The following is a 26,738-nucleotide window of genomic DNA, read 5'->3' as shown; positions in this document are numbered from 1 at the left end:
ACCAAGACATTCACCACAGCAAAGCACTGCTTTGGTCCCCACTATTTCATGCCATTTGCAAGCTCTCTGTTATTCTGAGGCTTTTTCATTAGGGCTAATCTATTTCACATGACAATCCGACATTTCTACAGCAGTTTGCAGGAATTCTATACTTTTCCAGGTGAGAAAAACAGCTCTCAAATGAGCTTCCCCTTCACCCTGGGCTTGCTAACACAGAGTCCGTTCCTGCTCGCCAGCAGCCTGCCCAGTGCCCTGGTACAAAGGCATTTGCCTGGTTGGCAGGACCAAAGTGCTCTGACCTGCTTCACACCATCCCCTTCTGAAAGAGGAAACCTGGAGAGGGATTTTATTAAGTGGTTAGGGAATAAAACCTGCCAGTTTTTGTAAGAATTCAGACAGTAGCTTATAAAATGGACCATTAAAATAATTCAAGTCTGAGACTCGGCATTAATATGATGTAACAGGCCAGGTGGGGAGTGACTCCTCAGAGCTCTGGTCTAACTGCATGGCTGTTTGAATCATAGGAAGAGAGCTCATCTGAAACAAGGGGAATAAAAAAAAACGGGCTTGTTTTAAGGGTAACTTAAATCAGCATAGAAAATAGTGAGATCTCGCTAGAAGCAGACGAACTGAGCATTCAGGTATTTAATGAGTTAGAAACCTGGACGACCACTCCTTCAAGTACGGAGGGTTTTTGTTCGCACCACCCTGGGAAGTGGGGCAGCGGTACTCCTTACTTTCCCTCTGAGGGGTGGAAAGTGGGACCCACTTCTGTTCTTACAATCCATGTGGTGCTGGGTGACCTGCCTTCTCACCAGGCTAAGTACCCTGCACACTGGGACTGCAATTTAGTCACCTCTGGCTGAGTCCAAGAGCAGCTAAGAGCGGGATCAGCAGGCGGCCTTGGAAAGTGTGCTGAGTGTGGCTAAGCTGTCCCCGGGTGGTACGTGTGTACTGAGATGGGCCTCTGTCTCTGCTCCCCGTTCACTGCGGTTCGTAGAGCTGGGTGTAATCAAGACCCATACTTTCCTGAGGTTCTGAGCAGCTGCTTAACGTGCCCACATTTCATCTGCCATTGTGTTCAGTGTCTTTTAATAGGAAAGAATCTACCTATTCTGTAAAAGGAATAGGATTAGGATTTTAGGAAGGCTCTAAAATAACGCAACAATAAAATTTTCAATACCCGGTTGTCAGATATGTTTCACTAAATTGCAAGCATCAGCTTCCTTTTTTAATTATTTCAGACTCACACTGGGAATTATACAAGAACCACACATTAGAGGAGAAAATCGGCCCGCCTTTTCTATCATCAGATTCCAGACACCCACACGGATCTTCGGGGTAGAGATTTCAGCAACACTCAGTACTGACTTACTTCCAATCAGAGCTGAGAGATCAAAAAAGACAAACCCTCTGTGGCTCCACGCAAATTTTTTAAAGATCAAAAAAGACAAACCCTCTGTGGCTCCACGCAAATTTTTTAATCTCATGTGTAAAATTAATAATTTTCTTAGGCATTCAACAGTGAATAATAAAGCTGAGCTCATTCATTTCAAGGTTTAAAATAGCTCTAGATGAGTTCTCTGGGCTACGGAAGCCCGGAAGCCCGTATGCAGGAATCCAGTAACTGTCCCTGACCTTGGGCAGGTAAGGTAGTTGTTTTCAGTGTCTGTTTTCTCTGGAAAATGCAGATGATAAGATAATGGTGTTGAACTCAGATAATTATTATGGGGAGTAAATTAGATCATTCCTTTATCATTTGACAAATACTTAGCATCTCCCATGTAACAGACATGGAACCTGTCCTTGTTTGAAGGAGAACTAGAAATTGGTCAAATGATTACACAAGTAAATATAATTGCAGGTGGATAAAGCTACAAAAGAAGATACTTGTTGCTATAATAATGCATGACAGGGAGACTTCACTTAGTCTGGGGAGGGGGAGGATTAGAGAAGCTTTTCTGAAAAAATGCAAATGAGTTAAGATATGAAGATGAAGGGTTCATGAGAGTTACCTAGGCAGGGACTCTGTGTGTGTGGAGGTGGGGTTGGAGTGGACATTTCAGGCGGAGAGAGCAACCTGTGTGCAGGTTCCCTCCGGAAGCCCACCACCCTGAGAAAACCACTGTTAACTTTCCTTCCAGTTCTGTTTATTTTTATTTTTCAACAAAACAAGTTTTATTTTGTTTCGGAAATTGGGGGATTGCTTTGACAGGAGGCATGCATATTGTGGGGCCTCTGGTGATGTGCCTGTATTTAGCAGCCCACAGGGCCGTGAAGTATGTGTCTCCTGGACGCATGATGGACAGTATTTGTCATTCATTCTGAAAACGTTTACCAGCCATCTACTCCCTGCCAGGCACTACCCTATACACTGAGGATACAGAGATGAATGGGGCATAGACTGTCTTCAAGGACTTCAATCTTAGAGGTTTGTGAGGAAAAGAGATACCAAAGCACGTGTTTATAATATGCCACATCAGAGCTGTGTGTGCTTGGTCAATAAATCCTGGTGGCACAAAAATGGCCTGGCTGCCTCTGCCTGGGAAAGTCGGTGAAGTCTCCCTAGGACTGGCATTCCAGAATAGTCTGTGCAAAGACACCACATCTATATCCCCAGGACATAGAAAGGTCCCGTATCTAAACAATGAGTGTCTGTTAAATTGATAAATGGCACAGTATGGAGTTCTACAAGTTATTCTAAATGGTTCCAATATACCACGTGAGAGTCAGCTTATAGGTACGAGACCAGGAAGGTAAACGGGGTAAAATGATGATGATTTTTTAATACAAGGTAATGAATGCTAGCCTTGATTGTTTGGTCTAGATGGTGGAAAGCAATGGAAGTATTCTGAGCAAGGGGAATCAGCTTTGCATTATAGAAAAATCACTGTGGTAGCAGTTTAGGAGATGGGAAAGTGGGAGGAAAGACCAAAGGCAGAGAGTCTGGTCAAGAAGCAATTACAGTTGTCCCTGTCGACTGAAATACATGCACAACCTAGGAGGTGAGAGTTATGCTTTATTCAGCAGACAATTCTGAGGACTCAGCCCGGGATGACAGCCTCTCAGATCACTCTGAGGGACTCCTCTGAAGAGGTAGGGGAGGAGCTGGGATATATAGGAGCTTTACAACAAAGACCAGGTAGTTGGAACATTAAAAGATTACTTGTTAACTAAAGAAAACCAGGCATCTCAAGTTAAAGAATTTAGCGCTTTTCTATATACGGGAGGAAGCGAACATTTGGGCTCATTGAATTCATTCCTTTGACAAGCACCCAGCTATCTAGGGCCAGTATCCTGTCCTTTGTTATTCTGAGTCCCCTCAGGGTGCACCATCATGAGTGGCTGCAGAGGCCGGGCTGCGGGCTGGTCTTCACTGAGGGGTGGCGGCAGCTGCTGCTGACTTGATGGCTTCAGCATTCTTTGTTCACTGATATGGTTTGCAGTTTTTTTCATTCACATCCCTAATGGGGATGATGAGGTTCTCAGTGACGGAAAAGGAATGGGATGAATTTGAGAAACATTCTGAAGTAAAACCCAGGAGTAACACGTGGAGTTAAGGGAGAACGAAGAGATGGAGACAATGAAGAAATGGTTCTGCTACGTGACTGCTGACATCTTTGAGACAAGGATAAAGAAATGGGAATCACAGTTGAGAAAACATACAAAGGTCAGCTTGGGGACGTTACAGGTGAAGAGCATCGTACACACACAGGGGAAATGTCCAGCTGGAGAAAGCCCTGGGCCTCTTGTATATATTCGGAGATCACAAGCTTTCTAACTTACTCGCGCCCTCCCCCCCTCCCTCCCTCCCTCACTTAGGGGAAAGGAGGCATCAAAGAGAAGACCTCCTGGTCACTCCTTCCTGGTCGCTGCAAACCTTATGAACCGGCTCACAGCCCTCTCCCCCTACATTCCTGCAGTAGCCCAGCCATGGTCCTCCAATAAATCAGCTATCATGTGCTGACCTTATCAGGACAGGAAAACCAGGATAAATGCTATGCAACACCTGCCCCCTCTGGCCATCCACCTGGGGCTACGGAGGACTGAGATTCGCATCTCCCGTAACTAGGAATTGTGGGGGTTGAAGTATTTTAAAGGGAAGCAAAGGACATTTTATAGAACAGATCTACGTTTTAAAAGAACCACTCATTTCCACACATGCAAAGAATACAAATTTTGTGTCTATTTTGTCCTCCTCCTCCTCCTTTTTTTTTTTTTAAATGGGTATCCTCTCACAGTTGCTAAGTTGCTAAGAATTAAAACTGTCAACATGATTTCTTCTAAATAACTCCCTGGGAAAGCACTTAAAGCCTCCCTTTATTATCCAAATGTAACTTAAGGACAAGAATGGAAGAATTATTTTTGAAAGAAAATAATCAATGAATCATTTATCAGTTTTCCTGCCCTTTGTATAACAAATTGTAATTAGTATGATGTCTTTGTTGGCAAGTGATTATCAGACAAAATGCAGTATAGAAGCAAAGGAAGATTCTGCAAAGAACTGTGTTGTTTTGCAGAGCTAATTGTGATACTATCACTGGGATTTTATGTGATTGCATTGTTAATTTTTAATTTGGTGTCCTTACTAGCAACAGGGTTATTAGCTCCTACCTTGAGTTCTTAGTGCCTATATTAGATAATGAAATCTAGGCATGGTGAACATTTGGAAACAACTATTTATCTAGAGGCCCTGCTGGCCTTGAACAGGGCACAATTTTAAGAAATTGAACTTGGCAGAATAAACAGATACTTTATCAACCATCTTTCTAAACTACTTTCATATTTTCTTTCTTTGATAAGTTGTAACCATGCTGCCCAGAGATTCAGAATCATCTCCCAGACCCTTTATCTGGGACTCTTCTATTTCCCCCAAAGTGTATTTTCATCCTAATAATTAATTAAATGCCTCCTAGTTGTGATACTCATTGGGGAATCAGAGATAAATGAGACCCAGTCTCTGCTTCCAAGGCACACATACTGGAGCCTAGTGGGAAACACAGCCTGTGAAAAATGGTTTCAGTACAACCAAATAAGCACACTGATGCCATAGGTCGTAGGTGCAGTGATGGCAAAGCAGGGGCTTACTCGCTGGGACTAAGCCTCCCGCTAACCTGTGGAAACCTCTGAGAACTGTCCAGATTCCACAAAGCCCATCATAATTAGCCTAAGAAGGGGGAACTCGGATGGAAGGCAGCCCTCCTGGTCCCTCTTCTCCATGCATTTCATCCACAAAGAGCTCCTGGATGGGCTTAGGGCATGGCTCCGAACATGGGTTAGGGGAGAACTTTCGGTGGCTGCTGAAATCCAGTTATATGGTCATGTGATTTGAGCTGTGGTTCTTGGAAATATACTTTTCTGACCAATGTAGAGAATGAAAAAGCACTAACATAAAATGAAACTATTAAAAGAGAAGCTATTTCAAAGCATCTAGAACTGATTTTGTTTACAATTAGAGAGTTAGCAGTCCCATTGGTCAGTATGACAAATATGATGATCCATTATTTCTATTTACAATTCTATTTATGGAAAACAGAAAAGAAGAAAAACATACTACATCTACCCAACTCTTTAAAAGTTTTGCCCTCCTCTTAAAAAAAAATATTTGTCCCTCAATATCTTTCTTGATTTGGGGGACCTTCAAATGTACCAAAGATCTGTAATACCCTCTTGTTACATCTAGCTTTACAGGAGACCTGAGTTATCAAATTATACTCCATCATAAATTGTTAACTACATCCTGTTGTCCCTTCAGAAAGAAAAATCTCAATTAACAATAGATAGATAGATAAATGGATGGATGGATGGGTGAGTGGATGGATGGTGGACAGATGGATGGAAAGAAAGAAAGGAAGAAAGAGGTGCCCCTTTGGGCCTTTTACCTTTTTTCTTTGATCATCTCTGAATTAATTATGATTCCACATAATTTGCATGAACAATTACCTCTGCTTACTGATCTTTGAATTGATTTACACAACCACTCAATAGATGTACGTCCAGATGTATGAAAGAAAATATAACGCCATTTCTCATCTGTCTACAGCTTCTCTGAGGAAGGAGGTAACATCTATCAGGCAGTGTTCTTCTATGAGACCCACCAGTCTCCTAGGGGCTATGCTTGGCAATTTAGCTGCTCAGAAAAATTTAGGACAAGAAACACGGCCTGCCAGCAGGGCAGCATCAGGCTCTCCTCTTTGGGGGACGTCTTGCAGCTCCATACAGCCACCCAGAGGCTGGTCTCTTGGCATCCAGGTGACAGCTGAAGTGTATGGAAGCGAGCCTCATGCCAGGCAGGTGTGAGAGCTACCTTGGTTTAAAAGCCTTACTCCTCACAGGAGCCAATATCTCCTGTAACAAGGCCATAGATACAGCTTTCGAGACCCCACAAGGGTCATGCCAATTAGAAGGAGTCCCCACCACACTCAAGCCAGCCTAAAGCCATGGCTTCCTATCGGGTTCTCCTAGCTCAGGTGCAATTTATCAACCAGGTGTCATTTTTATCATAAGGAATGCTAGCTTAGCTACATAGTTCATATTCTACTTCATTAGGTCAAAAGGGAAGAGAGCTAGAAAGTCAACTGAAGTTCACATTCTCATACAGAAAAAGGTAGCATTGAATCATGTATATAAGCTTTAAAAAACAAAAAGGACAGGCTTTTAAAAAAAGAAACTTAAATTTTGAACAGTTTCACATTTATAATGTATTTCAAAGATTGTAGTACAGGGTTTCCAAATACTTCACACCCAGCATCTTACATTAATGTTTTTCATTTGTCATAATTAATAAGACATTATGTATAGATCTCATTATTTTTAACTAAGTTCCATATTTTATTCAGATTACCTCCATTCTTCAAAAAAGGGGAACTTTTTATTTAGTGATATATTCTATACCTAATCCATATCATACTTAAAATGTTCAGAAACCACTCAGGATAGTTTAACAGAGACAGGAATCACTTCCTGTACTTATTACCCCAAAGTGCTTAGCGTATAAGAAACTTCAAGTCCACATACTGAGTTATAATTCTCAAGGCTCAATAACTAGCAATAAGCATCATTTATGTATACTTGTCCACTTTGGATCCAATTTTTATATTGACTGCAATTAGGTATACAAAGTGCAGTTGTGGATTTTAAACTTTTGGTTCTTCCTATATTTTCTTTTCAAATATATATATAATTTGAGGAGGTGGGTTCTAGTCCATCTACTACCCGCCTCCTAAAATAATGGTCCCTTTGGCTTAGGGCGAAGAGGTTGTTCTGTAGTTATTTACTACGGAAAAATAGTTCTCAGGCCCAGCAATAATTTGAATCACCAGGGAAATTTTTTTAAGGCACCAGTGACTGAGGCTCACTCCAGGGACTCTGAATTAATTGATCTGTGTAATCTCCTCATCCCCATTTTTTTTAAGCACTCCCCAGGCGATTCTAATGCACAACCGAGGCTGGGAGCCACCGCATTGGAAAATGTAGAGTTTATCTTTTCAATTCAGATAAACACATGGAATGTGGGCCTTGTTTATTAACATGAGGCCTGGAGGACTCCTGGAAAACTCTTCAAGGGCCTCCTGCTTTAGCTTTAGCTTCCCCTTTGCCTCCCCACGCAGAATTAATTACTCCCTCCTTAATAATTTATGCATGCCTCTTTTATTTTACTTATTACATGAAGTTATAATTGTTTTTTCAATGCCTGCCTCTTCAGTTAAACAGTCAGTCTCTGAGGTAGAGACCGTCTCCTGTTTGTGTGAGATAGCCTCAGCTTTTAACACAGTTCCTGGCGAGCAGTAGTTGCCCAAGAAGGGTCCTAGGAAGGGAGGGTGGGTGTAAATCTGAAAAAAAGACATAAAGCATTGTTTAGTATTAACTGCAAAAATTCTTCTTGGACAAAACTTTAAATTCTAAGAAATTCAAATATAGACAAACCTGCTCTTGTATTGTTACTGATACTTACAAGATACATGGCAGCTATCAAATTTCTTATGTAAATAATTTAGCCTAGTATCTCATTTTAGAAAACAAAATGATATACAGTAAAGTAGAGATTGCTAACAAGTGAATGACTAGTTCCACTAAGTCACAGCAAGATTGAAATGACATCAGCCCAGGACTTTCCCTTTGTATTTCATATGTCAGAGCATTTGTTATGGCCATTGCTATAAATGCACCGTACACGTGGCCAGCCACAGTCTGGGTCTCCACGCAGAGATGGATGGGATGCTGTAAGTCAGTCTCTTCGGACCTGAAATCAGTTTTGATTGAACATGTTTGTACTTGTGGGCTTATAATTATCCTTGAGTTAATTTTAAGAGATGGTTAAAAAGGTTTCTGTTTTTTCCTTTTTTGCTAACTACTGCTGTGTTTTCAGAGAGATCTACTAGTCTAAAAAGTTTTCTGAGGACATTAACAGAGAAAGAAGAAAGAAAGAAAATCCATAGTTTTGTCTGAGTCTGAAGGCATAAAGCAAAGAAATGGTAGGCAGTTTTCTACTGATTAGTTCCCTCATTTGATCAGTGCAGGAGGCCTGCCAGACACTCTTACCCAGAACTTTCAGGGAGTGGGGAGAAGCTCTAATGAAGCAGCAGAGAGCCTACGTGTTCCATTTTGACTAGTCATTCATTTTGAATCATCTTATCTTCGTTTATTCAATAAATATAAGCTGCTTGCTGAACATGTGCGGGGTCCTGGTGTTGACAGTGGTGAGTTTCCTTTCCTTTCTAGTGGAAAGCTATAGCCACACGTAGACCAGACACACACACACACACCCCATCACTTGACTTCACCTTTGCCGTATAAAGCTGAATGGAAGCTCAAAATACAATTAAGTTTTATGTCTTATGCATCTGATTTTCTGTCCTGACATTCAGACACACTCTACGTTAACTCGGGAGTGAGTAGTCAAGCATGATTTGAGAGGCACGGGGAAATTGTTGATAAAACTATTCCCCTGGGCCAAGAATGGTTCCATAAGTTGGCAGATTGTTCAGCTCTGCACCGTATGAAGCATGGGCTGGGCACAGGGGCAGATACCCCTCTAACTACTGTGGGCATCGTTTCTGGTGGGAGGGCATGGGGGAGATTTCAATGGGCAAAAGGACTCTAATTAAGTCACCCATAATATACCAATAAGAAAGAGAGAAAATATTCCTCGTTTTAAATTCTGAAGGACTAGCTTAGACTGCCATTTTGAAAGAAATTCAAAAATTGCTTACTTTGGAACTAAAAAGCAAATGGACTTCTGAACAGCTGTTGATAAGCTAAACTATTAGTAAGTAGAGGGCTTCTATATTTTTATTGTCACTTTACTAATGAAGAAACTGAGACTGGAAGAGATTGAGTGATGGGCTCAAGTTCACACTAAGAAGTATTAGAGCTTGGATTGGGAGCCCTGGGGTGTGTGCTCTTTCTGCTGAGTCATCCCTAAAATAATGCACTGCTCATGCTCTTTGCTCTGCCTGGCATGCCTCTTCTCCACCAGGCCCTGATTTTAGTCATCCAGGCTCAGTTTAAGTGCACATATCCAGGTGCCTTCACAACCAAGATTGCAGATTCTTCATGAGCAGGGTGCCAGTCAGACTCCAGGAGGGCAGCCATCCCATGCGTTCATGCACTTCGGCCCACGACACAGTATCCAGGGTTTTCAAGAAGGATAAGCTGCCCCAGAGTACCAAAGGGATGACTGGAGTCAAGCTGACAAGTAGAAATATTTTGCAAAAATGTTGCTTACAGGTTTGAGAATTTAAACTGATGATGCAATCTTGGGGAAAAAATATGAATTCTAATCCTACTTCAATCTTTCTGGATCAAAAAAACTCCTTGTATCTACTCCACTGTATTGGATGACGGGAAAAAGTACAATACTTTTTCAAACCTCCACTAATCCTTCTACTGATCTCTTCTATACCCATGGTTCTCGTGTGCTTTATAGAAAAGCATGGAGCTTCACTGCTTATTCTTGCCATAAATACTTCACAAATTAAAAAATAAATGGGAAGCTCTGTCAGACCGAAAAAAAAGGGTTCTATTTACTAAGTGTTTAAGTGAGGAGTAATTAGAGCATTTCTTCAAGAATACCAATATCTAACATGTATTTCCTTCTATACCGATTTGAAAAATAAATTTCTGACAAAAGTATGTGAAATCTAAGTATATCTAATTCTCACTGCATTTCTGTGTTTTTCATGGAAAGTAAAAACACTTTTGAAACTGAGTATTGAAATATTTATTTTTCAAAAATAATTCACCTCTATTAGTGTTATTTGCTTTTTTATGGTTGTAGGTTCATTGCAATTTTTTCTTATAGATATTTTTAGGATTCCTGATTTCCATTAGTTTGATAGAAGAAATACCATTAATATTTCTCATTTATTTTTCATTAGCTGTTCACATTAAAATAAATCATCTTTTATCACTCTCTTGTGCATAAAATAATTGAAATGTTTATGTAAGGTTTCATTTTTTTTTTCAGTTTTAGAGTATGAGCTTATTGTAAAAGAACAACTGTAAACATTTTATGGTGAAAAGGAGCTGAGTGCTGTGTCTACACATGAATATCCTAGAAATTATGATAAAATAGGTTATGTGATTATTTTATTACCCTTCCCATTTTTTAGCTCAATATGTGTGTGTGTGTTGTGTGCACATGTGATGGGAAGAGTGTCACTTAGAAAATACAAAAAAATTCTTCCATTCACTGTCATATTGTATTATTTTGGGGGATGCCCGTCAATGAAATTATGATCACTAATACACAGTTTTCAGAATCCACAATTTGATATCCTATGTGCTGTGTTTATTCTCTACATCTGGAAACCTGATCTACTGGGAAGAAAGAAATAGGTAAGAATTAAAAATCTATTTTAGATCAGATGTTATTTTAAAGGTACACTAATCTGGAAATGGGGCCACCTTCACCTCTTTAAAATGAAGAGTCATATTTCAACCCTACTCTTATTATTCAGTCCTACCTTCTCTGAGTACATACATTCTACTGGGACCTAGAGAAAAAAGGACCAATAAGACAGGACCCTAGCTCATTTTTCTGTGCCTTCTTCCTCTCCAAAAATTCCTTTATCTGATTATATGGCTCATCCAGTATATAAATCTACCTCATCGAGTATATGATCTCATCCAGTATATAAATCTGTTCCACCTCTGGCTATTTCCCTGTGCTGAGACTATGCTGTGTTGTGTCTTAAACATGTCTGTTTGGGATGCTTTAAAACATATCAGGGTTATTCTCAAATAAATGCATCAAAGCAACATTTTTTGGCCAGCTTTCAACTTATGAATATGGATTAGCTTTAATAATTAGATTAGAGCACTACTTCAGAATTCATTAATCTAATGTATTTTTCCCAGTCCCATTTCACTAAGAAATTTCCTGGAAATGGTCATCCACAAAATGGACAAATGTATTGAGGCCACCTTCAGGCTTTCGCAGGAAAACAGCATCTTAAAGTTCACTAATTTTAGTTCTTTTTACTTTTTATTTTCTAGTATTCACTGAAATATAACTGGATAAATAATAAAATAAAATGAAATGCATAAGGTAGTTTGAAGGACATGTATAATTATTTTTAATAAATAAAGGAATTAGGACTTTGGGTCTTGGTTAAAAGATAATTATGGAGTAAAAGATTTAAATCATTAGCTCAAGAAGCAATAGGAATTTATTTTTCAAAGTTGAAAGAGGAGATAAAAGAAGAGGCAATTAAATTGAAAGATAAAGAAAGAAAATTTCCACATATAGAACTCCTATCATGTGCTGGCATGAAGCTCGATTCCAAATACTGTTTTATTTAATCCTCACAACCACCTAATGACCTCGGGATAATTATTCCCATTTACAGGGATACTGTGACTGAGAAAAATTCCTTGTCTTTCTTCCCAATCTTGGAACAGCTAGTCAGTGGCCAAGCCAGGATTAAAACCTAGATCTCCTAAGAAAAATCATTTGGGGTCCATGAGTTAGCGACTAACTGGGAGAAGCCAGTTTGCACTGGAATGAGGAAGGAATGGCGTGGGAATAGAGAAGTTAACACAAGCAGTGCTGAAGGTGACGAGCCCGAGGGAGAGAGGAGAGCTCTATCGTATACCCAGGAGAAAAAGTCAGGAAAGGAGAGATTTTGAAGGAGTCAGAGGAAGTCTAACTAGAAGTTGGCAGGGACAAGATGCAAGAAGCTCTGGGTCCCAGATGGGTTGAGAGATAGCATCCTCCTACCCAAATGAATGAAAACAGGTCACAAATGAAGAAAAAGTCAGAGGAGGTGGGGAAGATGTGAGGAAGAAATAGTCTCTAATTGCTTTGCAAAGAAGTGAGGTCATCATGTGAAAGAAGGAGGCTGTTAATAAGGCTTCTAGAAAGAGAAAAAAGCTGTCAAGTGTACACTTGTGACTGCTGGAAAAAAACAACATGGGAGTTAAGATGAGTCAAAATTTAGCAAATAAAGTACTGTTCTGATGTGGGAGTTGTCATGAGGCTGTGTTGAAGTGACAACGGTATTGAGCATCCACCGAAATGGATTTGTTCAGCCATTTGCATTAATGAGCATTTAAATGCAACAAATATAATTTCAGGTGACTTAACAAGAATGAACAAAAGTTAATGCTACTGGATTTAAAAATGAAAGAAAAAAGGTTGGAAGAAATACGAAAGGCAACCCTAACTACTGACAGCTTGGCTAACGATTGTGCATAGCAAGCACACAGAAACAAGCCTACGTGTGAAAATCTGATGCTGGCGGTGCACCGGAGTTACGGCTGGGGACCACTTCTGTGGGGCGGTGGAACTGGAGATGAGCGTGGGGAGAGAGCGATGCGCAGGCTCAGGCATGTGTGTACGCGTGCGCAGTGCACGCCCACATAGGCGATGACGCGGAGTAGAGCCCAGGAGGCGGGGGGCGGGTTAGCAGGAGGAAAGGCACAAAAGTACACTTGAGGTCTCCTAAGCCACTTGGTTTGTAGGTTGTTGGTACAATAAATCTAAGTATAATAACAGGTTTGTAATTTTAAGTGTAAGGCAAAGGAAATGTGCTTTTTAAAGAATCTTAAATTTGATTTCCGATTAGGGACGGATTTCTTAGAAACAGGTCCCAAAGCACAAACTGTAAAGGAAAGGATTGATACACTTGATTAGTCTTATTAATTGTATTAAATAATAAATTAATATATTTATTTTTAAGGGTTTCATCAGTTTAACTGATTGATTCATTTTAAGTGAAAAAGTTTCAAAGAAAAAAAGTAAACTGATAAGCCACAGTGGGCTTGTACTTATAACACATACAGACGGGAGTTGCATAAAAGATTACTAAAAAATCGTTACGGAAACGAATAACAGCCCACTAGAAAAAAATAAGCAATAACCTGAATAGGCGTTTTGCAGAAGAAGAAACATGAATAGCTGATAAACATGCGAAAATATTCTCCACCTCACTAGTAATCAGGGCAATGCAAATTCAAACCAAATTAAATACCATTTTACACCCACTAGATTGGCAAAAATTGTAAAGTCTGAAAACGTATAGTATTACTGAGGATAGACAAGGAGCAGCAGGAGCTATTATATGCTATTGATAGGCATAGAAATTGGTCCCAGCCCCTTAGAAAACAATTTGGAATTATCTTGTATTTGAACATTTGCTTACTTTTCTACGTAACAATTGCACTCCGAGATATTTCCCTAGAGAAGCACTAGTACAGGTATGTGAATATTCATAGTAGTAATGTTTGCAAGAGGAATAAGAAAAACTGGAGACATCTCAGATATCCTTTGACAAAAGACTGGATAAATAAACTATTCATAAAAGTATTCATAAATGGATTTTACTATGGTAGTGTAAAAAAATGAATGAACTATAGCCATAAGCATTAACAGAGATGAATCTCACAAACAAAATATTGAATGGAAAAGACTAGTCACAGAGGAATACATACAAAATGATGCCATTTATTTAAAGTTGAAAAACTCACAAAACCATATAACAGCTTGTTTATGGACACATATAAATATATAGAATAAAACTATACTAAAAATAATGGAATAATAAATCTAAAAACTAAAATAATGATTACTCCTGCTCGGGAGACAAGGGATCGGAATACAAGGGTCTGAATTGATAATGCTATATTTTTTTAAGCTTGGTAGTTTATTTTTCTGTGGACCGACAAACACATTACCTCTAGTCCTTCATCTGTATGAAATATTTTATAATAGTAAATAGATTTGGGCCAAAATTAAGTGGGAAATGAAAAATCAAGCATATAGAAAAAAACTTAGTATTAGTCTATAAGCACACATATTTAGTTCAAATGTACAAATCTTTGTGACTTTCACCCTGAACCACATAAAGAATTGGCTGGGCCTTGCAAAGTCACAGTTCTCTGAAAGAATGGTTGAATAATGCGAATTATGAGGACAGATCAATTCAGTGTTTCACTTTTAATAGATAAGAAGTACTTTATTATAATGAAACTGTCAACTTAACTTCCGTATATAACACACGATTACTAAAAATATATAGTATAATGTTTTCCAGAGTACGTTCTATGAAATACCAGAGGTTAAGGGTTCTGTAATCAACTGTGTTCATGCAATGCTGGATACTATACTATACCCACTCCTAGAAATTCATAAGTAAGCGCCGAATCTGGCTGCTATATTAGTTTTCTTCTATTAAAAAATAACAAAAAAACCAGTATGCATAATTTAAATATTCTCTGTGAGAGATGGAGAGAGAATATGAATGTAATCTCCAGCATGGTCTAGAAGAATCAGGCATCAAGTGACATTTCTGACAGTGTCTTCTCCATCTCTTCCTTTGACCCCTTACCTTCTGCCAACACATTAAATGTCGGCGTTCCTTAAAGATCCATTCTTGTTCCTTTTCACTCCTTGACCTCTGCTCCTCTCTAATAATCCATAATCTAGTTATGCCAAGATCTCTCTATCTAGACCTGACTTGTCCAAACTCATATCCTTAATTAATTTTGGAACTTTTCAAGCTGAGGTCCCAGAGGCAACTCAAGTTTAACACATCCATACCAAACTCTGTTACCTGACACCCTGAAATAACTTGGCCTCTGGATTCTCCATTTCCATTATGGTATCACCATCCTACCCAGTTGTCAAATTAGAAATACCTTTGGTTGACCCTTTGCTGCATCTTCTTGCTTTCATTTTCGTATTCTTCTGGAACGTTTCTTACCTCTAATCCTTTGTCACACCTTAGTCTCTGTCTTCATTATGTCTTAACTGGGCTCCCTGTCTTGTCATTCTCTCACCAGTATTTCCCAAATGCAGTTCATAATCCACATAGGCTTATTATCATAAAAATATAATCATGTTGTTTCATAACAAACGTATGTTAGCTCTCTATAGGTTAAAAGATATCCAAGCACACGAATGTAGCAAAGAAGACTCTTTTACAGTCCAAATTTCAAAATCTGTCTCATTTCCTGCAACTCCCTTGTACATACTCTATGGTGTGGTGATATTAAACTCCTCATCATCCCCTGAATGTACCACAGTTTATCTTCTGTCTTTCAGCATATATTTTACCTCTTTCAGGAATGCCCCCTCCCTCTTCATCCAACAAACAAACTCCTATTCATACTTTAATACCCCAAAATATCACCTTCTTTAGAATACCTTCTCCAACATTCCCAATAAAAGACAATTACTGAATTTTCTAAACTATCAAAAATGTCACACACACATAAAATAAATCAGTCAAAACATCCAATGATTTAGGAAATACTTAATAAATAGAAGAGACGAAATGGTATTTATTCATTCAATCAACAAATACTTATTGAGCTCCTACTATATGACAAGTATTACTCTAGATCCTGGGAAAACAGAAATTAACCAAATAAATGACACATGGAATTTACAATTGACTAGGAGGAGAAAGAGTAAATAAACAAATCTCTACTATGTCAGGTGGGTGTAAGTGCTGTGGAGAACAATGAAGCTGGGTGAGGGGACTAAGTGTGAGGGGGTGGTCAGTTTGATACTGATGCGGAGTGGTCAGAGGAGAGCTCACTAAGGAGCATTTGTCAGAAGACCAAAGTCCCTGAGCTGCCAACGTGTGACTGTGAGCACCTGTGCCCATTTTCTTCAGTGCTTGCCTTTTTAAAAATCACTTTTTAAAAAGCAATTTTTATATTAAAACATTAACCCTTTACAATTCATGTGCATCACCAATGTTTTTCCTTCCACTTTGTCAATGTATTTTAACTTTTGTGATAATTTTTGCATCAGGGGAATTTTGATCAAAATTGCATTCAGACTTATTAATTTGAGCAGAGTAGACACATTTGCAGCCTTCAGTCCTCCCAGTGAGTGAAACTGGTAGTCCAGTCCTGAATGTCTCACCAATTTTTATTAAAATTATTCTTTGTGTTTAAAAAATAGTTTTGCTGTTATGAATTTTAGGATTACTTCAGCACATCATATTTTCTACCTGTAGGTTCTGTTTATAAGAGAAAACTATTCATTTTTCAATATATATTCTTTTGTATTTGACCATTGTATCAAACTCTCTTATTCTAATAGCTTTTAGCTTCCTTCTATAATTTTTCAACATTTCATGTATGTGTAAGAGCTCTGTTTCTTCTCATCATTAACATTTCATGTCATTCCAGTCACTAAAATTTCCAGAACAATGTTTAGGTGAAAAAGATAACAGCATATATGTTTTCCTAATTTTAATGACACACAGATCTCCTAGTATTTTACCATTGCTTTTGATGCTGGCCCTTTGTTTAAGAGAGGGCTTCTTTCTTACATTAAGGAGATCCCTTTAGTCACAGTTTAAAACAATTTTATTTGAATATTGGATTTTATCCAATTCTTGCTGGCATCTTTTGAAGAAATGATATGGTGTTTCCTTGAATGACCAATATAATGCATTAAATTAATACAGGACCCACCAAAATTGTTTCTCAGAGAAAACACTTTTTTCCTTAGGCTGGTCTATCAAAAAAAAAAAAAAATTGAGGGAGAAGAGGAAATTGTCATCTGGTCAAACAGCTTGGGGAAATGCTGCCTGGCATCTTCAGTTCTTAGAGAATCATTAGCTCTTATATGAAAGATGCTGGGAAGTCTAGCAGTCAAGATATTCAGTTAAAAAATATATACACCATAATGCAGTGTGGTATATTTAAAAGTTGATAAAATAGTAGATCTTAAAAGTTCTTATCACAAAAAATCATGTTTTTTGTATCTATAGGAGATGATGGATATTAACTAAACTCACTGTGGCAATCGGCTCACAATATATGTAAGTCAAATTATGCTGAACACCTCAAACATATACAGTGCTGTATGTCAATTATATTGCAACATAACCAAAAAAAAAATTCAGTTAAATTTATTAAACTCACCATTTCCAAACATTACCTGTTCCTCCTTCCCTCACATAATACCAACTAGTAACCCGCTGATTTAGGGTGCAGAATTGAGAATTGCCATATTAATAGCTTTCCTTATAGTAAATTGTCTTTGCTCTCCTGAAATAGAACCTGCTTGGCCATGGAGTATGGCTGCTTAATTTAGTGCGATGGTCAGTTGGTTGGGTTTTGATTGAAGAGTTTTGAATCTGTAATTATAAATGGGATTGTACTGTCATTTCTCATCTCTACCCCCTTTTGGCTCTTTCCTGGGTTTCAGTATTAGTGTAATGCTGGGTTGGTTATATGAATTAGTATAGGTCCCACATTTTTCTGGGCTCTATAACAATTTATGCAGCATGGGAATTATCATAGGATTTTATTTTCTTAATTTGAAATATTTTCTAAGAAATAGCCAAAAGAGAGATGAACCCAAACACAGAGCTAACTGGTTGTCACTGAGTTTGTAATTGAATCTCTCTGTTACCTCTGTTTTCTTTACTGATGATGCTTCAAGTGTCTCCGTTTTCCTCACTGTGAGTAAACATGATTGCTCTTTACTCCAGAGGGTTAACGGTTCAGACAGCCTCCTCTGCTTAGAAGCAATAACTCCTTGCTCTTGTCACTCCAGTTCACCACAGAACAGGGGGGGCATCAAAGTCAGGTCAGCGAAGCAGGAAATGATAGAATCCTGACAAGAGAATCAAACTTCTCCATGAGCACATTGTCCCTGATGCTGGGAACAAAGTGAGGTGACAAGAATAAAGGCCTGGAGGGAGAGAGGAAACAGAGCAGAGTGCACTGTGGGGTCTAGAATCCCAAGAAGAGGGTTGAAGAGTATTGATCCAGTTTTTAAAACACTTCCTTTGAAGCGCTGTTGGGACAGTGTTGGACATTTATGGTCTGTAAGGGGAGAGATGGGGTATTAGGGCCACTTTTGAGACCAGTTCCTCCCGCAGCCACAGAACCCTTTATTCAGAGAGATGCCATATTATTATAGACAAAATACTTCCTGAATCTTCTAAGGGCTTGAGCATAAGAACACACAAAGATGTTCATATGTTTTTCTTTCTGATACAAGAATTACTCAACATTAAAAAGCAAACTACCTTAGCTGTGCAGGGCCAGGCTCATGGCAGGCACTTTGGTATGTGGTGTTTGTTTGGTGAGTAGATGCATAATGTTTGTTAAATAAATGCACACGTGTTGTCTTCCCATTTTTATGCAACTAATGTGCTCCTAAAACAACATGGGGCATAAACTAAATTGAAAGAAATGAATATTTTTTCCAGTTTTTTAATATATAAATATTTATGACATGTAAATATATTTATATATTATTTATTTATAAATTATATATAAATTACATAATATTTATATATAACTATAACTTCTATCCATAAATTTATTAAATTTATAAAATATATAAGTATGTTTAATATATAATATATACATAAAATAACACCTTAGGTGCCAAATATATATTGTTTTTAATCCTTCCTTAGTTGTGTATTTCATAGCACTGAATCTTTAAATTTCAGTCTTCTTTCCCTCAGTACTTTCAAGGTGCAATAATCATCTCAGATATTTCAACATATTCAAGGAAACTTAATATTCAAAATGATGTTTTCTAAATAAGCTAATAAATTAGCAGGGTTTTTTTTGCTGTATTTTCACATGCTGGGTAGCCTAAAAATAAAAATAATGTTCCTTTGTCTAAAACACAGATTGCACAAAGTATAGCTCTTTGACCAAATCCTGGATGCATTTCAAGACAAGAAAAGAGGGGTGGGCGGGAGGATATAGCTCAGTGGTAAAGTGCATGCCTATGATGCATAAGGTCCTGGGTTCAATCCCCAGTACTTCCACTGAAATAAATAAATAAACAAACAAATAAATAAATAAATCTAATTACCTACCTCTCCCACTAAAAAAAGACAAAAACAAAAAAAAACCCCAAAACCTGCTAAGATTGCATATTCCTGAGTTATCCTCTGTAATGTCATGAATGCCAAAAAAGACAAATACATGTGTTAGAGGAAAACAATGGTTATCAATAGAAAAGTGGTTCCCTCCCCTCTGCACTCCACCCCCCCTTCATTGGAGCACATTTGTCAAGGTGATTTGTTGGGAAACACTAATTCATCCATTCATCCACTCAAAGGTCTTTCCGCTTAATAGTACTAAGTCTGTGTTTAACATGCTTATTAAATACAGTTACTTTTGTATTAGTGTCCAAAGAAAAAAAAATGATAACAATCAAAAGAAGTTTTTGGTGGTATGTTGCAATATGAAATCAGGATTTGAACAACTGTAATATTTTAACCAACACTGAGTTCTGGGAAGCTCCTTGATTATCAAAAAGCTAAATATCATTCCTTACACTTGATTAGAGAAAAATCTGATTTTCTTGTGGCATTGCCTCTTGAAAGAGATGATGGGGAAAAGTGCCACAGCAAAGGGCTGAAACTGAATCAAAGAATATTGATTTTGTGTCTGACCCAGCTTGTGCTTTTCCAGTTCCAACACCTCACCAGGAAATACAGGGAGGCTGTCTCCACAATAAAGTCACCTGTGACTAGAGAAAATTATTGGGTAAGGAGATCAGAAAACATCTTTCTCCATAGCAAAGTGTTTCCCCTTTTTAAACTGTTACCACCTTCCCTGCTTCCTATTTTTTTGTGATTTTAAAGAGAATGCCAGGATTGTGAAGGGACAACTTGGGTGTGGATGGCGGCTCCCTGAAACCAGATTCCTATTCTCTGTTGCCACCAGCCCAGCTACCACCTCATTCCCTTCTGTTAAAAGTATACACAGATTTCATAGATGTACCAGAGTGGGTGGATGTACTAATCTGAGGTCTACACCCAAGCCACCTTGTTGCCCAGAGTTTTAAAGTAGTGGAAGATTACAAAGAAACAGACGTGAGAGACAACACGAAGAAAGGGTTAACACAACTCAGTAACTAACGGCACATGAAGGATGAGGAAGAGGGCAGAGTCAAGGGTGATGCACATATCCTAGAGAACAATGGTGCCATCATCCACACAAATGAATTAAATAAGGTAACTCAGGAGCTGGAGCCACCTACGATCTGACATCTCTCCTGGCTACGTGAATATCACCATTGATTCCTGAACCGCCAGCAGAAGGAAGCAGTACTCACAGCACCACGGTTGTGAGCACTTAGGTTCTCTTGTCTTATCATGTGCAAATCAGCAGTTGCAAGCTTGGGTTTTAGAAAGCCTTCTCAATAAGTCTGGGCACCATCCCGAAGGCATTCGTCCTATTAACAGCATGCTAGTTATAGAGAATTGCTCCAGGCACAGCTGAAGGTGAATGGCAAATGCTCTTACAGTCAGGGTTGCTCAAAGAAGTGGCAGGTCCAAAGCCATTTAAAAACTGGAAAGTGGCCTTCTGATAAGTATAATGGCAATTCTGAGGCTGAACGTAATTGAATGAGATTTGTGCTGACAGGAGGACTGAAAAAGCTTCCCTACAGGAGGCCAGTATGCAAATGTCACTTTCTGGACTTTGTTGATTATATAACTGGGGGTGAGAACAGCAAGAGGGGTGCACGATGGCCACCAAAAGCAAGGAGGGGAGCATCTTCCCTGTGTGGAACGACCTGGACTTTCATTGCCACGTGATTCCATTAAGTATGTGCTTTACAACTTCAGGAAGGGATGAATGACACTCTTAATTTTCTGAGAGTTTGCTTTGCAGTGAAAATTCAAGACTGAAATTAACTTAGGTAAATTGATATTTTACCTCCTGATTTCAGGGATTTAACAGTGAGTACACCTCTTGGTGTTGAAACACCTATTGTGAGTCCAAAAAATTACAAAAATACATATTTCCATCTTTTGATGCCCCGTCTTCATTTATTCTCTCTCTCTTTTTTTTTTTTTTTTTTTGGAACACCATATGTGGCCACCCCTGTGCTATAATTTGTTGTTTACGAAAAACAGAGCACATTTCAATCCTGACAGATGAAATCAGAATTCTGACTGAGCCATGGGCCAACCGACTGAAAAAAAGGGACTTTAAAACTTTATTCTATCTCAGCTACAAGATAAATGAGAGTTGGGGATCTAATACAGAGCATGGTGACTGTAATTAACAATGCTGTATTGTATACCTGAAAAAATTTAGGAGAGTATAACTTCAGTGTTATCACCTCTCTCTCTCTCACTCGCTCACTCACACACACACACACACACACATAAATTATGATATTATGAAGAAATGGAGATGTTAGCCAACCTTATTGTGGTGATCATTTTGCAGTATATACATGTACCTCTTAAACTTTCATATGATACATGCCCTTAATATCTCAATAAAGCTGGGAGGAAAACCTGATTCTGGAGGTAAATGGATACAAGGGGTACATGTAAAAATTACCAAATTTTGAGTGGTGATTTGGGTTGTATCGCTGACATGTGGCACATCCTTAGACATATTGTTAAATATCTCTGTTACATCATCAATGAGAAAACACTGACATACTATTTAAAATTCCTTGGGAAAAAAATGTTATCAACTTCTTACTTAGGAACAGCCTTCATTCCAAAAATTATTCAGCTAAGGTGGACAGATTGGGTGCTTACTGTGTGCCGGCCATAGTGATCATAAACACACACACAATGGAATATCATTCAACGATAAAAAAGAAAGAAATGTTGCCAGTTGCAGCAACGTGGATGGACCTGGAGGGTATTACGCTTAGTGAAATAACTCAGACACAGAAGGATAAATATTGTATGTTATCACTTACATGTGGAATCTAAAAAAAGAAAACAAATGAATGTATACGTACCAAAGCAGAAACAGACTTATAGAGAACAAACTAGTGGTTACCCTTGGGGAGAGGGAAAGGAGGAGGGGCAAGAGAGAGGTATGGGATTAAGAGATACGAACTACTATGTGTAAAATAGATAAGCAACATGGATGCATGGTACAGCACAGGGAAATAGAGCCATTATTTTTTTAATAACTTTAAGTGGAGTATAATCTGTAAAAATATTGAATCACTATGCTGTACACCTGGAACTAATATAATATTGTAAATCAACTTTATTTCAATTAAACAAATAAACTTTAAAAAAAAATAGATGATATACCTTTGCTGACCAGCATTTCCTCACTGGCAAGTTTCCAGTCAGTTTGCAATTAGCTGTTTATAATTGGAACACATTTTTCCAAAGAAACAAATTTTAAAATAGTGGTTAGATTCTCAGGCCAATACTCAAAAGCTAATTTAATTCATAATAAAGTGAAACTCAACTTCTAATAGAATCCTCAAACCTAACTAGCATTTATAACAGTGACTTTCAACTGTGGTTATACACATCACATTATAAACACCCAGGAAAGATTTAAAAAAGAAAACACTTTTTTTTTAAATTAAGTATCAATGCCCAGACTATACCCCCAGGACAATAATATCAGAATCCATTATCAGGAGCAGTGGTGGTAATGGAGCTTGGGGAAAGGTGCAGAGGACTGGAAACAATGCCTCTAGGGAGAGTGGGATCAGGGCTGTGACTGGGAAGTGGAGCCAGGGCTCCAGGGGTAGAGGGTGGAATCTGAGTACTGTGCCATTGATGGCTACAACAGGAAGAAACGACGCCCCGGGAGAAGGAATGAGACTGAGGAATCACAACCTTTAACAGATTTTGGCTCAGAGGACAGTAAAGAGTTTTTCCAGAGAGGGAGAATGGTGGAAGGGCCTGGATACGCAGCTCCAGAAGCACAAGGATTGGTGCTGCAGTGATGAGGAGGGAGCTGGTGAGAACCCAGCTGGTCAGCATCACTCACCAGTTCCCTTTATCCGGTTCATGAGGATAAATATGCTTAGTTATTTCCCTAAGCATAATACCCTCCAGGTCCAACCATGCTGTTGCAGCTGCTTCAGCCCACTTTCTTACTTAGGGCTGAGGCTTTCACAAAATTCCATGCCTCCTATGTCCCTCCTACAAAAAGCAAATATGTAGTTCTTTTCATCCTCTTGGCGTGATGATGGACACTTGAGCAGAGGCAAGGGGAAGAGAGAAGGAATGAAGGGAATCCAATGTGTGAGCTTGAAAAATAGGAGCAATTCCCTTCATTTCCTGCTGCTGCCCAACTGCCTTCAGAGTTCCGTCGCTCTTCTAGTCACTTCTTTACAGCCCCTTTGGTCAGAAACATGGGCATAAAGTGTTGTGACCAACTGCTGAAAGCAAGTCTGCAAGGCAGGGGATCTTCCCAACTGTTTTCCTGTGTCCTTCTCATTTTTATGGCTGGGTGTGGAGATTTCTGACATTCTGTGACTGTTGCAATGTAGGAAAATCTGTGGGGATAACAGCATTCTCACATCTCAATCAGATGCTCTCAAATAAGAGACATTTCCTAAATTCTGTTCTGTTTTTCTTCCTTGTATTTTCTAAGATATATTGCTTTTGCTCTGTGTTCTAGTTCCCACTTTATGACATTTTGTCTACTCTGGATCAACAAAATGACTGGACTTAGTGTATATACAAGACAGAAACAGACTCACAGTCACAGAAAACAAACTTGTGGTTACCTAAGTGGGGGAAGAGGGGAGAACAAATTAGGGTATGGGTTTAACCGATCCAAACTGCTGTATATAAAATAGACAAGCTACAGAGACACTGTATAGCACAGCGATTATACCCATTATCTTGGAATAACCTAGAATGGAATGAATTTGCAAAAATACTGAATCATTATGCTTTAACTAACAGCATCGTTATTCTAACACAATATTGTAAGTCAACTATACTTCAGTGAGAAAAATTACTGGGTTAGAAGAACTCTGGAAACACAAAAGTCATCTCTTCTGATGGCAGAAAAGGAACTATTGCTGTTATCTTTTCTCTGATCAGAAAGATGGTCCTTAAACAAAAGAACCTAGTACAGGAGAAGTTGTTACATAGGGAGGGTGTGCAGGAGAAGGACTTCTTCCCAGGGACAGATTTACTGTAAGCAAAAACACACAGGTGCTTTCGCCATGGACTGCCAGTCAAACCCTGTGGGGAAAACACACCTCCAGGAAAGAAATTCTTCGCTCCACCAAGCAAGAAATCCAGCTCAATTGGAAAATCTGGATAGACTTCAAAGGAAGAATTTTCTCCTCTCAAACCTCATCCCATCTCAAGAATGGAGAGAAAATTAATTTTTTGGGACTAAAACTCCCAGGTAGGGTTAAATTGGAATAACATTCTACCTTAGTTGACAAACAGCTTGTTTAATAGGTGAGACTCCATTAGCTCTGACTGTTTCAAGGAAGATTCCATCACCAAGTCGTTTGACTTCAGGGCTTCTGCTGGAACAGACAGACGCCCCTTTTAGGAATTTGCTGGTGTTGGAGGAGAAGAGCTGGGTCAGTGCCTGCTTTGATGCACTGATGACAGCCCATAATTTGGCAAAGGTATTATGCATAAGGTAGTCAATGAATGTCAGCCTATTGGAAAAATGACAAATTAAACCTCCTTCTCTAAGTTAGAGACTGAAATTCTCAGTCCCTGAAGACTCGTATGTCAGTTGTTGCTTCTGACCTTTTCTAATTGAATTAGCCTTCTTTTGTGAGCCAAATTTTTTAAAAAGCGTTTTAACTTTAAAAGTTTTAACTTTCATAGTTTTTTTCTAAATTCTATGTATAGTGACGGATGATAACTAGACTTGTGGTGATCATTTAGAAATATATACAAATGCCATGTCATTATGTTGTACACCTGATACTAATAGAATACTATATGTCAGTTATACGTCAATTTTTAAAGTTATTTTTAAATAGAAATACTCATTTTGAAAGTGAAACAACGGCTCAGAAAGCATTTTTGTCAGAAGCGAGTTTGAGTCTGATTCTGTGCTAGAACTATTTATAAAGGAAAAGCTTGCTTTAGCTCAAGTTCTAATTAAGTCAAAAAGCTAAGGGAAAGTGGGTCCTTTCTTTTCTCTTCTAACAACTTAAAGTGGCAGGAAAAAAAAATCTTTTCTCTACTTAAGTATACTCCTACCTGATTACAATCTCCCCCCCCCCTTTTTTTTCTTCTTAGTCTTAAGGAAAGTATATGCAGAGGGAATTACTGATAAGAGAACGAGGAGAGAGGAAGCCAAGACCTTCCCTTAATCACCTTTACCAGGTTAGCAGCTGAACAAGCCCTGTGCCTGAGGTGGAGAAAGGTGTTTAGCACTCAGAATACTGATGGCCACATCAGTTTAGGAAGGGCATGATTTCAGGATATGTTGAAAAGTAAGTTAGAAAGAAGCAAATTATTTAAGCCTGAGTATAGAACTAGGATCAGATCAAATAGTGCTTGCCAATAAGAATGAAGGGTTAGTTAGAAGCTAAGTCCCTAATTATACCTAGAGTGTTGCATAGACTCATTGTGTTAGAAAGGATGTTGGAGGTCAACCAATCCAAATCCCAATCTTTGGTTGCAAGGAATAGATGCCTCCTTCAGCTGACATAAGCCAAAGAGGATAATTTATTGAAAGGTTATAGAGCCTGATGGCTGAAAGGAAGCCATGCCTGGGGAACGAAGTAAATCCAGGAACTTGATCTTCATTTTCAGGACTTACCCCTTTATTTGTTTTTAAAGTTGATGCATATATCCACATCAAGTGGCCTAAAGGTGTTATTTGAACATGACCACGGCTGAGATTCTAAGAAGTGTTTTGAATGGGGAAGTTATAAACACAAGTCTACAAAGCGGTGATGACTCTGTGCTAAAGATAAGGCTATGCATTTACAATCCCTCTAACGTGGACTATGTTACTGTAACTACAACTACAGAACTTTAGCGACGACAGACCCTACGCCTACCTCAGTCAATTTTATTCTGCCATCGAAAACAGAACAGAACAAAACAAAATAAAACTTGGCCCAAGAAGCAGCAGCAACATGGTCAAGATTTCCTGGAGGGTTAACTGTAGAACCAAAAGAATTGTGGTCCTCTGATGGCTCTTCTATCAGACACGTGATGCCTTGGGCAAAACTGAGGATGATGGTAACCAAGAAAGAACTTACCTAAGGACCTGAGTTGTCTGGTATGACTGCCTTTGGACAAGTACTTTATACGTCCCCAAACCTTCATTTGTACAATGGTATATTAATACTTCTCATAGGATGGGGTTATTGTGAGGATTAAATAAAATGATCTATGCACGGCTCTTGGCACAATGTCTAGTATGTATTAATGTGCCATAAATAATAGAAGTTATTATTATTAATCAAAAAAAGTTCATTTAGTCAGCTTTTTGCTGCATATCAAATAACCCTGAAACTCAGTGGCTTACAAGGGTATGTATTTCCTACTCACAGGTCTGTGATCAGC

At 38.7% G+C, this 26,738-nt stretch overlaps 1 protein-coding gene and 1 non-coding gene across 15 annotated transcripts in view; both read left to right on the top strand.

The window, feature by feature from the left end:
* Positions 1 to 26,738, top strand: part of ST6GALNAC3 (ST6 N-acetylgalactosaminide alpha-2,6-sialyltransferase 3) — a 561,430-nt gene that overhangs the window by 480,735 nt on the left and 53,957 nt on the right. The window contains exon 4 of one of the 14 annotated variants that reach the window (XM_074376225.1): positions 17,235 to 17,251. The exons of the other annotated variants lie outside the window; for them this stretch is intronic. Coding sequence (XP_074232326.1) covers positions 17,235 to 17,241 — 7 coding nt within the window. The 3' untranslated portion in view covers positions 17,242 to 17,251. Of the gene's footprint in view, positions 1 to 17,234; positions 17,252 to 26,738 lie in introns of those variants that run through there. 14 annotated transcript variants of the gene reach the window in all.
* TRNAH-AUG (transfer RNA histidin (anticodon AUG)) lies at positions 19,190 to 19,262 on the top strand. Its single transcript has one exon. It is a non-coding gene; the product is annotated as a tRNA-His (tRNA).

The sequence above is a fragment of the Camelus bactrianus genome, chromosome 13 (genome assembly GCF_048773025.1).
Source record: "Camelus bactrianus isolate YW-2024 breed Bactrian camel chromosome 13, ASM4877302v1, whole genome shotgun sequence".
Lineage (NCBI taxonomy): Eukaryota > Metazoa > Chordata > Mammalia > Artiodactyla > Camelidae > Camelus > Camelus bactrianus.
Note: the sequence above shows the minus strand (reverse complement) of the source record. Positions and strands in the feature narration are given on the sequence as shown.